Source organism: Petaurus breviceps, unplaced genomic scaffold, assembly GCF_028583685.1.
Source record: "Petaurus breviceps papuanus isolate PSGF00001 unplaced genomic scaffold, PetGlider_PUasm1.0 90897, whole genome shotgun sequence".
Taxonomy (NCBI): domain Eukaryota; kingdom Metazoa; phylum Chordata; class Mammalia; order Diprotodontia; family Petauridae; genus Petaurus; species Petaurus breviceps.
The window spans coordinates 4374115-4388304 of NW_027187374.1; the positions used below are offsets into that span (position 1 = coordinate 4374115).

The following is a 14190-nucleotide window of genomic DNA, read 5'->3' on the forward strand; positions in this document are numbered from 1 at the left end:
AGCTGCCTTTTTTTTTTCTAACCAACTGTTATTTCCAATTTGTATTTCTCTAGTTTTCTTTTTGGTCCATGTTTTGTCAGAAATATTGCATGTACTTGTTGCTCTTTATAAAGCTCATTAGCAACTCAATAGCTGGGGGTATATTTCAAATAAAGAGGTTTTGGAGGGAATTTGTAAAATGGCATCACAGTTACTACTTTGAACTAAACATACATCCACATAGTGTCTACAAGATGAGAAGTTTAGCAGAGTCCACTAATTTAAAGTCAGATAATACAGCACCTTTTATTTGATCATCATTAAAAAAAACAAACAACTGAATGGAAGCAGAGACAATCAATCTCTCAAAACAGTTTTAAATACCTTTTTAAAAACCCAATAAAAGTCACCAATACGGAATTTAGATGTAAAGCCTTTGGATACTCTGAACAGGTGGAAAGAAAACTGTTATGTATATGAAATATACTTTCCATACCTGGAATTCTCCAAAACAGTTTAATATTAGATACAGTGTAATGGCACTTAATACAGTACATTTTCCTGAGAGAAAATATCGCAAACCATGGTCTCTTGGGAGGCATCACTTTTCTTCTCCTTTCAACATGCAGCACATAATCAATGCTTTAACAATTATTATTGTACCCTGTGTTATGTTTTTATAAGATTTACATTGCCATGTTGCATACAACTATGTAGAAGTAACTTTAAAAGGAATTCACAGGCAAAAATAGGTCCTTAATGATTTATTAATTCATAACTAAGATGTCTTCACAGGACTAGTTGACCACAAAAATTTCTACTTTATTTTTTTCCTTTGCAGCTAGGTCTGTGCACCATGAAATATGGTTTTAAAAAAATTAAATAGAATACTTTCTGTCAATAAACAATCATATATACACAGAACAATATACAGTATATCACTTTTGGCTGAATACTTTTTGCTATCCATTTTCTGATATGCAAATTCACAGGTATTATTACTGTAAGATATCTACTTTGCCTCAAGTATTGAACTCTTTAAGTCAAAGTACATATTTGTACTTTGGAAAGAAACTTGAGTATTCTGAATTTCACTAAAAATCCTCATGCATCAAAATAGTATATTATGGGCTTTAAAAAAATAGGAGAGGCATAGCATGGCCACAAAATTAATAAATTAAACTCTTTCAAACATTATGACAGTCTAGGCACAGAAAAACTTCCTTGGGAAAAAGTAAGGTGATTTTAAAAGTCTTTATTTCATGGGGAAGATGAAAAGCTTTGTTGCTTTGAGTTAATTATGAGCCAACCTATTTTTCTTCTTTACTAGGTCATTTTAAATAACAGTTTATTGTCAGTGATTTTCAGTTACTCAAGAACTCTGGAGTTCTTAAAAAATCCCAATAGTCTGGAAATCCAGACTACCTGTGCTTAAAATATGTCAGCTGTATTTTTAAAGAAGAAAGAAAACACTGCACAAAAGTCCTAATTTAATGAAATTGCTGTGCTTGCAGTACTGGATGGTTTTGTTATAAAATATTATGTTTGCACACATATACACATACATATATACATTAAAAAAACACAGTTGGAAAAGTTAAATCGTCTGCCATTGTCATTTTGTTGTTGTTGTTGTAACCCTGGACTTCATAGGACTGTTTGGAAGCCAGTGGGTTACAATACTAAAATTTATTCTGTTTTAAATTTGAATCTTCCCATAAAGTTTTAGGCTATTGTGATGATATCCTTGATTTTGTTTGAATTATCCTAATATGCTTCCATTATAAAAATCTAACTTAAGTGATGTAGATTTTGGGGGCAGTTCAACAGAGGACAGTGGGGTTCATGTAGGAAAGCAGCAAACCTCTCAGAAGGACCCTTTTAAGCTTGTTGATTCTGTGTTGGAAAACCATTCCAGTTTTATGAAAACAGTACACTCATAAAGCAAATCATATTTTGTCCAAAAATATCTACAATTTTGATTAAAGTTAAATGCTAAGGAACTGGAATTCTTACAAATAAGCCTCATTGACAAGAACAACATTAACACAGGGCTTTATTTTTCACTAATCACCTAAAGACTTTTCTTCAAGGTAGACCTCTTAAAACATCTAGAACAAACACAATAGTTACAGGCAATATAAGTTAAATTTTCTTCCCAACAGAGTTTAGAAATTTCAGAAGAGATAAATTTGGAAAAAAAAAGTTTTCCTTATAACACTGGCCACTCAATACTCTGTTGCCCAAAAAAACCCAAACAAAACCCCAGAAGTTTTTGTTCCTTGCTATGGAGGATGGAGGTTGATGTATACCAAGGGCAACAATGAATGAACCTTGGGCATTATCTCATGTCTCTGTGTGTGCTTATAAATACATATATATGTATATCTACATATATACACATCTACACACAGAGATATATAAGGTGTATGTCTATATATATGCATATATATATGTATACAGATGGCACTGCAAGGAAGAACAAATTAAGCACACTGATTAAGACCCCAATTATATTTCCATTATAAACTTTAATCATTGCTAAAGTTAATCTCTTTTGAGTTTTATTAAATTATAATGCCTTAATTTCATAATGTATTAGTCAACAATTTTATATTTATAAAATTGCTAACAAAAATTTAATGTTTGAAATTGAAGTATAAATAAAAGAAAAATATATGAATATTTTAATTGTTCTTCCCTGCTACTGACATTAGTCTTAGGATAGACTTTTAGATATTATAGGATCCTGAGGTTTTTCCAAAGTAGATATTAGAAATGAGAATATTTTTTATTTCTTTTTTATATCACAGAATGTCCCCAATTATCTGAATAGCTATGTAAATGAGGATATGGATAATTTTTCAGTGCAAATTACTTTATAAGGTTAAGAAAGGTGACACTGACCAGAACAGGCTCCTGAATATACAGTGTTTTTCCAGGAATAAAAAGAGAAGGAAAAAGAATGAAAATGGCAAATTACTGAAGATATTTTGATGTGTAAATTAGAAAATTCACATTACAGATTTGTTCACTATGATACCCTTTCAACTTAAAACATTGCTTGAAAAAGTTATTTAATATGTTATTTCACATTTGGTTTTAGAACATAGTTGCAAGGAATTCAGTTAGACGTGAAAATTCAAAGAGGACAATGTTATTTTTTATTTACTTAAGGAAAACATTTGTTTTATAACTGTAAAGCAAATTTCTATCAATTTAAATCCCCCTTTCCACTTTTTAACCATGTTTTTTAATATGTGCTTTGTAAGATGGCAACTTTGAAAAAGAAAACAAAATGCCATTTAGTTTTGAGTACCTTTCTTTTCTTGACACAATTTCCCATTTTCCATCCCAAGAAAATTAATAAAGGTTTTTGTTTTTAAATAGAAAGGTTAAAAGCATATTTGGTATGTGTGACTTCTTTACCTTATATGGCGTATTGTGATCTGAATTTAACTAAAAGTTGGCCACCTCTCAAGTTTAGGCTGACAGAATTTAACACATGGATATGGGGAACTGGAGGCAGTTTTGCACAGGTTGGGTTTCACTTACATTGTGATCAATGAAATAGTTGGGATTTTTTACTCTTTGTTTGCTATATAACAACAATTCTCAAAGTTTTCAAAATGTCTTTTATTCCTTACAGTTCTCATAAAAGTTTTTGTAATATAACTTAATAACTGTACATCTGCTGTTGTTGCTCAGTCTGAACTTGTGACTGTCCTGTCTGTGACTGTACTTGCTGTTGCTGGGGCTGTAGAACATCAGTCTGAGGCACTGCCCTCCATGTTAGAGGATGCTGTTCACTTAGCTGGTTCCCCAGTGGAGTAATGGAATTGACAAGGGTGGTTAGATTGATAAAATGGGCAACAGACTGTGGATTAGAGGCTTCTGGCTGAGAATGAAGCTGAATGTCATTTTGGCGGTTGTGCAACATGGCGGATCCACTGACAGTGTCAAATGTCACTGTCAGAATGGAGTTGTCAAGTTGTAACTGGCGTTCTGGGGTAGTGAGATGGCCAACAGCCACTGGCTGAAGGTTTGTAAACTGGGTTCCAGCTGCAGTGGTGATGGGGGTAACAGTAATGTTGGTCAAACCGACTGAACTAGATGGCGTTGTGACATTTGGATCACCCAGGGTCACCACCACCTAGAGAGAATCACAAAAATCATATATTTATGTTTCGTAGTTTCTTCATATTTTAAAACATTTAATGTACCACTATGGTTAATTTAGTATAATGCAGTGGTAATGGGCAAGGGGTAAATAAAACTTCTTGCCTCAAAATAGTAGTAGTATTTTCATTTAAGATTAATTCAGATTAATTTAGTGCTAGAAGAGATTCAGGTAAAATAAAAGGATATATGGGGCAGCTAGGTGGTGCAGTGAATAGAGCACCAGCCCTGGAGTCAGGAGGACCTGAGTTCAAATCCGGCCTCAGACACTTAACACTTTATTAGCCGTGTGACCTTAGGCAAGTCATTTAACCCCAATTGCCCTGCCTTCCCCCCTCTAAAAAGCAAAAAAAAAAAAAAAGCATATAGAGACATAAAATTGAGAAACATATGCAAAGTTTAACAACCAGAAAGAAAATTGAGAGAACCAACCCTAAAAAGGACTGAGGAACAAAGTCTGCTTCAGTACTCAAGATAAATTTGTCACTGGTGATTGAAAAATTTACATTCTGAAGGTAAGCATAGAAGGTCTAAAATATAATTTACTACACAACTAACCAGTAAGGAAAAAAACGGCACTCTTTCACTAGTGGGATAAATAAATGTAATAACTTATAATCTAGTTAACAAAGAAGAGGTGTTCTGATACCCTGAAACAAACATACACACAAATTTACTGAAAGGTACCCCTAATCAGCAGATTCTAGTACAAGAAAATAAAAAAAAAATCTAGTTCCATTATTCTCCATAATACCTTGTATTTCTATGGAATGGGTCTTTGGTTTTCAGGATCCCAACATTTATGACTAAACTGAAGGTGCTATTCTACTTTACTTTCAGAATAAAGGACTAACTGCACTGACCTGCTGGATGCTTTGTACAGCAGAATTTGTCTCATCTCCCACATTCCCTGTGAATTCAGCTTCTTTTTCTGTGTATTCACTGAATGTGGGATCCTCAGACACCAGTGCTTCTTCCTCTTCATCTGGTTTTTGCTTTCGTTTGTGACTTCGTTTGGCAACTTTTATATGTTTCCCTTCTGGCAATTCTCCCTGTTCCAGAGCAAGTTCAGGCTATGGAAAAATAACAATTTTAGTAGCTGACAAGGTTATATTGTAGGATCACATGATAACTTAAAAACTAACCACAAAAGAGCCATAATTCCCATAAAAGGAAAAAGTTCAAGTATTTAAAAGATTATCTTTCAGGATCTGTAAATAAATCTTAAACTAATGTAAAAACCAGTATTGGTTGCTCACAGTAATAATTATCTTGCTGTATCTAGGGATATTCTATATTACTTATTTATTATTTTATATTATTATTATTATATTACTTATTATTACATCTATATAACTCTTATCTGTGCCCTGCCATAAATCTACCACACTGGCTCTCCCACCTTCCCCCCTCACCCCCCCAAAAAGCTGTGGGTTTGTTTTTTTTTAATTTTTTTTGCTTTTTGGAGGGGGGGAAGGCAGGGCAACTGGGGCTAAGTGACTTGCCCAAGGTCACATGGTTAGTAAGTGTGTCAAGTGTCTGAGGCCAGATTTGAACTCAGGTCCTTCTGACTCCAGATCCAGCGCTCTATTCACTTCTCCCATCTTTTTCTAGATCTCTTGGCATTACATGGAAACCAAAAGAACAAAAATATGGGCTATCCATCAGATATCACTCTTGCTAGGTGATCATTCCATCTTTGCTACTGTCATAAATTTCCTGATAACATACTAAACCAGGAAGAAATTTGTAGTTAGTGGGCTATACAGTTGAATGAGTCTCCTTTGAGTTACCTGAACTATGCCAATTGAAGAGGCATCGATGGTGGTTGTTTCTGGGAGGTGATCCAAATCATCAATCCTAACTGAGAGGACCTACAGTGAAAAAACAAAAGCAGTGTTTTATAAGTCATTGAATTTGAGGGACCAGCTAATAATGTTAGGCATGTGGAATTGTAGGCAAAATAATGCTTCATTATAACTGAAATAATACCTATTGTAATTTCATTTTCTTTCTTTTTCATCTTTGATGGCAGTGCTAAGAGGCAGCAAAATAGCCTAAAGACCATTAGCCAGAGGAAGGAAAAGAAGTGAAGGATGTGGTTAAACTACAAATTTGTATCAACTCCTTGATTAACAGAACTGGGCAAGAGAAACTGAGATATTAAATAGACTAGTAAACTGGAAAGGAAGAAAATATATGTGAAATCAAAAGTATCCCACCTCTTTTTAAATAATTATTTTCTGCATATTTCTATTCAGTTTTTCGTTTGCTTGAGTTTTTCGAGCAACTCAGATTTGTGTCTTTCCCTGTAATGTCTAGCACAAGAGATGCAGCTGATAAATATTCCATTTGAAAAAAACTGTTTATAAAAAAATTTGAATTTTTCCAAAACAGACAAACTGTTAGGGCAGACAGGTAGCACAGCAAGTAAGAGCACCGGCTCCAGTATCAGGATGACCTGGGGATTGAATCTGGGCTCAGATACTTAGCACCCACCTAGAAACACCTGGCCATGTAACCTTGAGCAAGTTACTTAACCCCAACTGCTTAGGGGCGGCCAGGTGGCTCAGCGAGTAAGAGCACTGGCTCCAGTGTCAGGATGACCTGGGGATCAAATCTGGGCTCAGATACTTAGCACCACACCTAGAAATAACTGGCATGTAACCTTGAGCAAGTTACTTAACCCCAATTGCTTTAAAAAAAAAAAAACCACAGACAAACTGTTTAAACAGATTAAACTCTTGTTTAGGGAGTGGTTGTAAAACATTATAAAAGGACTCAAAAAAACTGAAGGCTGGGTTCCTTTAAACATCCTATTCTCATAGAGAAGGAAAGAGTTTATAATCATACAAAGGATAAATAAAATAATAGAAGATATAAACAGGTAGTATTGATTACACAAAACTGAAAAGGTTTTGTATAAACAAAACAAATTAAAATTAGAAAGGAAACAATGCGCTGAGGAAAATAATCTTTGGAGTAAGCTTCTCTAATAAATGTCTGATATCCAAGAGATATGAAGAACTGATTTAAATATATGATAATGACAGCCATTCCCAATAGGCAAGGCAAGGTAATAAGCATTTATTAAACACTTACTATATACCAAGCACTGTGTTAAGTGCTGGGGTTACAGGTATAAGCAAAAAGAAAGGAAGTCCCTGCCCTTAAGGAGCTTACAATCTTATAGGGGAAAAGTGGGGAGAGGTGATGGTGGGAAGGTACCTTGAACAGGGACATGATGTTGAAGTCTGAAAAGGCAGAAGCACAGCTAGGAGGGGGGTGAAGTCCAGCCTGGGTACCTAAAAAATGGAAGTTCCAGGAGGAACTCACCAAGGGGACAAGGGGAACAGCATAGAAGAGGGATGTTCTTGGGTGAAAAGGCTGTAGGGAATGATGGATTTGCAAAGGTGGGAATGCAAAAGAGGCATAGTGTTGAAGTCCAAAAAAAGTCAAAAGGACAATGGTCTAGGACTGTCCACGGAATGCAGGCCCCAGGACAAACTACCAATGAGAGAAGGGCACCGTCATAGCAGAGGGATGTTCCAGGGTGAAAAGGCTGCAGAAGATGATGGATGTTGCAGCGTGAGAATCGAAATGAGGCATGGTGATGAAGTCTAAAGTCAGAAAGGCAATGAAGGTTAACTGGTCTAGGTCTGTCCATAATATGTAGGTCCCAGGACAAACTACCAGCGGAAGAAGGGGGTCTGGCATGGCAGATGTTCTAAGGTGAGAACAATGTAGGAGATGATGATATTCCAGGGTGAAAATGCGGATAAGGCATAGTACTGAAATCCAAAGTTAAAAGCACAGCTGGGAGAGGAATGAAGGTTGGCCGGCCTGGGACTCTTCAAAAAATGAGACCCCAAAAGGAACTCACCAATGGGAGAAAGGGCTGGCATAGCAGAGAGATGTTCCAGGTTGAGTAGGCCACAGGGGATGATGGATGTTCCAGATGAGGCATGATGTTGAAGTCTGGAAACTCAGAAGCACAGCTGGGAGGGGAATGAAGGTTGGTTGGCCTGGAACCTCCATAAAATGGAAGAACTCACCAATAGGAGAAGGGGACTGGCATAGCAGAGGGATGTTCCAAGGTGGGATTATAGATGAGGCATGTTGAAGTCCAGAAAGTCTGAAGCATAGCCAGGAGTGGCATAGTCCAGAGGGAAGTAATAAAAGGATATAAAGAGGAAGTTCTCAAAGGAAAAAATTCAAGTGATTAAAAGCCATGTGAAAAAATGCTCGAAATCACCAATAATTAGAAAAATTCAAAAATCCTAAAAACAACTCTGAATTTTTCTATCAGATTGGCATAGATGTCAAAAAGAAAAATGGGAATTTCTGGGAGGGAATGTGGGGAAAAAGGCATACTAGTATAGTATTAGTACATCTGTGAACTGGCCCAGCTATTATGGAAAGAAATGTCTCAAAAGTCACTAAACTGCAAACTTTTTGACCCATTAGGACTCTACTGTTAAAGATCCAAGAAAAAAGGAAAGAAACTCCTATGCCCAAAAATATTCATATTGGCTCTTTTTTATTGTGGCAAAAAAAACCCCCCAAAACCAACCACACCTGGAAACAAAGGGCTAATCAGTTGAGAAATGGATGAATAAATAATGGTATGTATATGTAATGGAATATTAATGAACTGTAAGAAATAATGAAGGGAATGTTTTCAGAGAAACCTGGCAAGAACTATATAAACTTATACTTGAAAAGAATTAAGAGAACATTTTGTGCAATAACAATGTCATATTTGAAGAAAAAAACTTTCAAAGATTTAAGAATTCTTATCAATGTGATGAACAACTATGACTCGAGTACTGTTTAAGGAAGCATGTTGCCTACCTCCTAATTAGACATATATTTTTGGCTATTGCAAATGTATGGATTCATTTTGCCTGATAATGTTTATCTGTTATGAGGATTGTGTTTTCCATTTTATATTTGGAGGGGATGAGGTGGAGAAGGAAAGCCATTGATAGAGCTGACCAAACAAAAAGGAAAGAAAGGAGTTTCACTTGAACATTTTTAAAAATGCATAGAGGAGAACAAAAAAGAATTCAGAAGGAAACAGAAAAGTATGTGGGAAGTTCTGAAAGTAATATGCTGAATTTATTACAAAATATATTTTAAAAAATAAGTTATATGTGATAGATATTCATGTTTTCAAATATAATCATCTCTTCTTATGTTCTACTTGGTATATGGAAATATTCTCTTTTTGGTTATTATATTCAAAATAAAACAAAAATTAAAAAAGAAATAGTGAATTGTGCAGTACACTTAAGATACTAAATTCAGATATACTACCACTAATAATAATAACTAGCACATAGCCAAATTCTCTTTTACCTTCTACCTTCATTTCTTCATCCATTAAGTTCTGGATGTAAAAAAAAAAACCATTATATTGGGTGGTGAAATAAAAAACATGTTTTTTTTTGATTCCTCTCAAAACCTGACCTCAAACCAGAGTCCTTTAATTATTTGGTCTACTATTCTCCTACTTAACTATTTTCTGGGCACAAAACAAATTATAGGCTTAATAATTAGCAAAATAACACGGAGACAAAATTGCCTTAAGTCAGGAGAAATAAAATAAAAAATGGTGGCACTGAAAAAGTGGTATATCAAATGGATTTTATCATTCTAATAAATGACAATTATAAAGTCAGATTAACTGCTTAGAAATCTGTAAACTGGACAGCTATTTTTAATATGGAAATTGGATTAAAATGAACGAATATTGGGTAGGAAATGTATAGATATTTATAATTTAATAACATGATTATGGAATTCAAATCAAGCCTCAGATACTTATTAACTACATGACCTTGGGGAAGTCACTTAACCTCTGCTAAGGAGGCAGCTAGGTGGCTAGAGTGCTAGGCCTAGAGTCAAAAAGACCTGAATTCAGATCTGGACTCAGACACTTACTAGCTGTGTGACTCTGGGCAAATAAGTCACTTAACTTCTGCTTGCTTTAATCCATTAGAGAAGGAAATGGCAAACCACGTCAAGAAAACCCATGGACAGTATGGTCCATGAGGTCATGAAGAGTTGGACATGAGTTGAATGACTGAACAACACCATGATAACCTAAAAGAATTCTTTGAAAGTGCAACTCAAGTTGTGAAAGTACTTTTTTATACCAAATTCAATTCAACAAGTACTTACTTTAAGCACAGTGCTAGGGTTGTAAGGCCCTTAGGTTAAGGATCTTTGCCAAAATTATGTTCCTACAGAGGAAAGTTCATGTATTATCTATTACCATCACCAAACACTATACTAGCAAATGTTTACTTACCTCTGGGTGCTTGCGCCTCATGTGCCGACTCATTGAAGCCCTGGTTGAAACTTTTGTTCCACATAACTGACAACTCTGAGCTTCTACTTTGTCATGAGTTAGCTGAATGTGTTTCTGAAGCATGTACTCTGTGACATACTTTTTGTCACACACAGAACAGGTCCATTGTTTTCCCACTTCATAAGGAAAAATTTTAAATAAAATACAGTTATAGATATGATTTATTGTGCTGATAAAACAGTAAAGCAAAATTAAAACCAATTCTGAAATTCAGCTAACATTTATTAAGAAGATAGCAAAACAGACTAAATATCAGAATTCAACAATATGTTGTTTACAAGAAGTATACTTGAAAGAGAAAGATATACATAAGAGTAAAAATAAGGAGGCTGGAGCAAAATTTATTACACTCAGATGAAGTAGAAAAGGCTAGAGTAGCGATCATGATCTCAGACAAAGCAAAAGCAAAAACAAATCTAATTAAAAGACATAATCAGAGAAACTACATTTTGTTAAAAGGTGCCATAGACAAGGAATTAATATCAATACTGAACACGTATGTGCTAAATGGCACAACATCCAAATTCTTAAAAGAAAAATTAAATGAGTTGCAGGACAAGATAGATGGTAAAATTATAATTGTGGGGGACCTTAATTTACCTCTCTCAGAGCTAGATAACTCTAACCATAAAATAAACAAGAAATAGATGAAAATGAAGAGAATTTTAGAAAATATACAACAGACTTCTGACAAATATTAAATGGGAATAGAAAGGACAATGAAGTCAAAACTCCTGCATCAAAAGTTTCAAAGAAAATACAAGCTGGTTACAGGCCATAGAGGACCTAAAGGAGCAGATAAGAGAAGTGGAAGAAAAAGTGGGAAGAGAAATGAGAACGATGCAAGAAAATTAAGAAATGAGAGTCAACAGCCTGACTGAGGAAAATCACACCTTAAAAAACAGATTAACTCAATTGGCAAAAGAAGCTCAAAAGCTCAATGAGGAGAATCATTCCCCCAGATTTAGATTGGAGCAAAGGGAAGCTAGTGACTTTATGAGAAATCAAGATGATGTTAAACAGATCCAAACAAATGAAAGAATAGAAGGCAATGTAAAATTTCTCATGGGAAAAACCACTGACCTGGAAAATAGATCCAGGAGAGATAATTTTAAAATTACTGGACTACCTGAAAGCCATGATCAAAGAAAGAACCTAGAAATCATCCTCCAAGAAATTCTCAAGGAAAATTGCCGTGATGTTCTAGAACCAGAAGGTAAAATAGAGGTTGAAAGAATCCACTGATCACCTCCTGAAAAAGATCCCAAAAAGAAAACTCCTAGGAATGTTATAGCCAGGTTCCGGAATTCCCAGATCAAGGAGAGAATATTACGAGCAGCCAGGAAGAAACAATTTGAATATTGTGGAAACACAATGAGGATAACACAGGATCTGGCAGCTTCTACACTGAGAGATTGAGGGCCTGGAATATGATATTTCAGAGGACAGAGGGGCTGGGGTTAAAACCAAGAATCACCTCCCCAGCAAAACTGAGTATCATGTTTCAGGGGAAAATGTGGTCATTCAGTGGAATAGAGGACTTTCAAGCATTCTTGATGAAAAAACCAGAGTTGAATAGAAAACTTGACATTTAGATACAAGAAGCAAGAAAAGCTTGATAAGATAAACAGGGAAAAGAAATCATAAGCCACTTATCAAGGTTGAACTATTCACATTCCTACATGGAAAAAGGATAATTGTAACTGATGAAACTTTTCTCAGCATGAAAATAGTTGAAGGGAATAGAAAAAAAAAATATATATATATACATGTCTATATCAGAGGGTATACGGGTGTATTAATACATGTGTGAATGTTTGTATATATAGTTTACAGGTATACATAGATAGAGGGCACAGGACCAATTTAATAGGAAGGGATGATACTTAAAAGGTGAAATTAAGAGGAGAGACAAGAATAGAATGAGAGGAGATGGAGAGAGACAGATTGGGGCAAACCATCTCATATAGAAGAGGCAAAGGAAAATGATTACAATGGACGGGAAGAATAGGAAGGCAAAAGGGAATGGGTCAACCTTATTCTCATTGAATTTTGCTTGGGGAGAGAATGACATACACACTAAATAGGGGATCTCACCCTACAGGAGAGTAGGGGGGAAGGTGATGAGAGAGGGGATGGAAGGGAGGGTAGGCTGTGGGGGGGAGGGAAGTTGGAAGCACTCACTTTTGAAAAGGGCCAGGATCAAAGTGGAGAATAGAACAAGTGGGTGGTGGGAGAGGAGGGAGGGAAATATAGTCAGTCTTTTACAATATATCTACTATATTAATGTTTTGCATTAGCTACACATGTATAACCTATACTGAACTGCTCATCTTCCCAGTAAAGGTGGGTGACAAGGGAGGAAGGGAATGAATCTGGAATTCAAAGTTTTGAAATCAAATGTTTAAAATTATATATACATATATACTATTATTAATACTATCTTACATGTAACTGGGAAAGAAGTTATACAGGCACTGGGGCATAGAGATCCACCATGCCCTACTGGAAAAGTCTAAGGGGGTATGGGAGAAGATATGGGAGAGAGCAGATTGGAGGAGGGGATATCCTGTGGGATTGCTATTTTGGGGTGGTGGGTAGGGGAAAAATGGGGAGAAAATGTGTAACTCAAAATCTGGCAGAAATTAATGATGTAAATCAGAAGTTAAAGCTTTTGAAAAAGAAAAAAAAGAAAAGGAAATTAATTCAATAAAGTGCCTACTAACAGTGGGTAATTGCTGGCTACATGAAAATGAAATGACACAGTCTGTGCCTTCAAGAACCTTATAATCCAATGGGCGTGGATGTAGGGGTATGCAAGACTTGAGAATACAACATGGACACGCATTAATAAGGTGGATTGTGCCAGGGTAAGAGAGAAATTAAGGTCCTAGGAAAATGTGAGGTTGTAGAGAATCTTGTGGGGAGTGTAGTGAGGTGAGGGAGTGGGTGGAAAGAAGACTTGGGAATCAGGGAAGACTTTATATTCATCTGATCTGGTCTTTAATGGAAAGAATTAAAATAGGGAGTGGTGACAGAGTTGGACCTGTGCATTAGGAAGATAATTCTGTCAGTTGTCTGAGAAAAAGCCTGGAAAAAGGAAAAACAGACTGGTAGCCTTTGAAAACAAGAGCTTACTCAGACATTACCAAAAGTCAGTAAGACTAAAAAATCAGACTACAGTTAAGGAAAAAAAAATTCTTTTTTTTAACGTTTAGGCCTTTTTGTTTTACTGTAATAAGATGTAGTATTATGATGCTAGTGTATGGGGAAGATTTAAAAATAAAGGTGGATGACAAATTGTTTTCTTATTTAACATGCATACTATATAATCTAATCCTAATATACCACGAATAACAATATTATCTGGGTTTTTGTTCAGAAAAGAAAATACTATTTTCATTAAAGTGTTAGTGGGGGTCATCTGAATTAGCTGTAAAATTAGCTGTTAAATAAATGTTATAGAATGATATTTACCTGTGTGAATAAGTTTATGGGTCTCCATTGTGTTTCTCTCACTAAAAGTTTTGCCACACAATTCACACATGAAATCTTTGATCCCTGCAATAGAAAGATACATTGAATTCCAGAGAAACAAGATGAGAAGAAGCTAGTTTAATAAATTGTGATGTGAAAAATAGCAATAATGATCTCAT

At 35.4% G+C, this 14190-nt stretch overlaps 1 protein-coding gene across 7 annotated transcripts in view; it reads right to left on the reverse strand.

The window, feature by feature from the left end:
• Positions 1-481: 481 nt before the first annotated feature.
• Positions 482-14190, reverse strand: part of PRDM15 (PR/SET domain 15) — a 207776-nt gene continuing 194067 nt past the window's right edge. For all 7 annotated transcript variants that reach the window (XM_069074875.1, XM_069074874.1, XM_069074876.1 and 4 more), the window contains 5 exons: positions 14012-14095; positions 10475-10650; positions 5952-6032; positions 5022-5231; positions 482-4132 (listed from right to left, as the gene is read on the reverse strand). In XM_069074875.1, the coding sequence (XP_068930976.1) occupies positions 3656-4132; positions 5022-5231; positions 5952-6032; positions 10475-10650; positions 14012-14095 (1028 nt within the window). In that variant the 3' untranslated portion in view covers positions 482-3655. The remainder of the gene's footprint in view (positions 4133-5021; positions 5232-5951; positions 6033-10474; positions 10651-14011; positions 14096-14190) is intronic.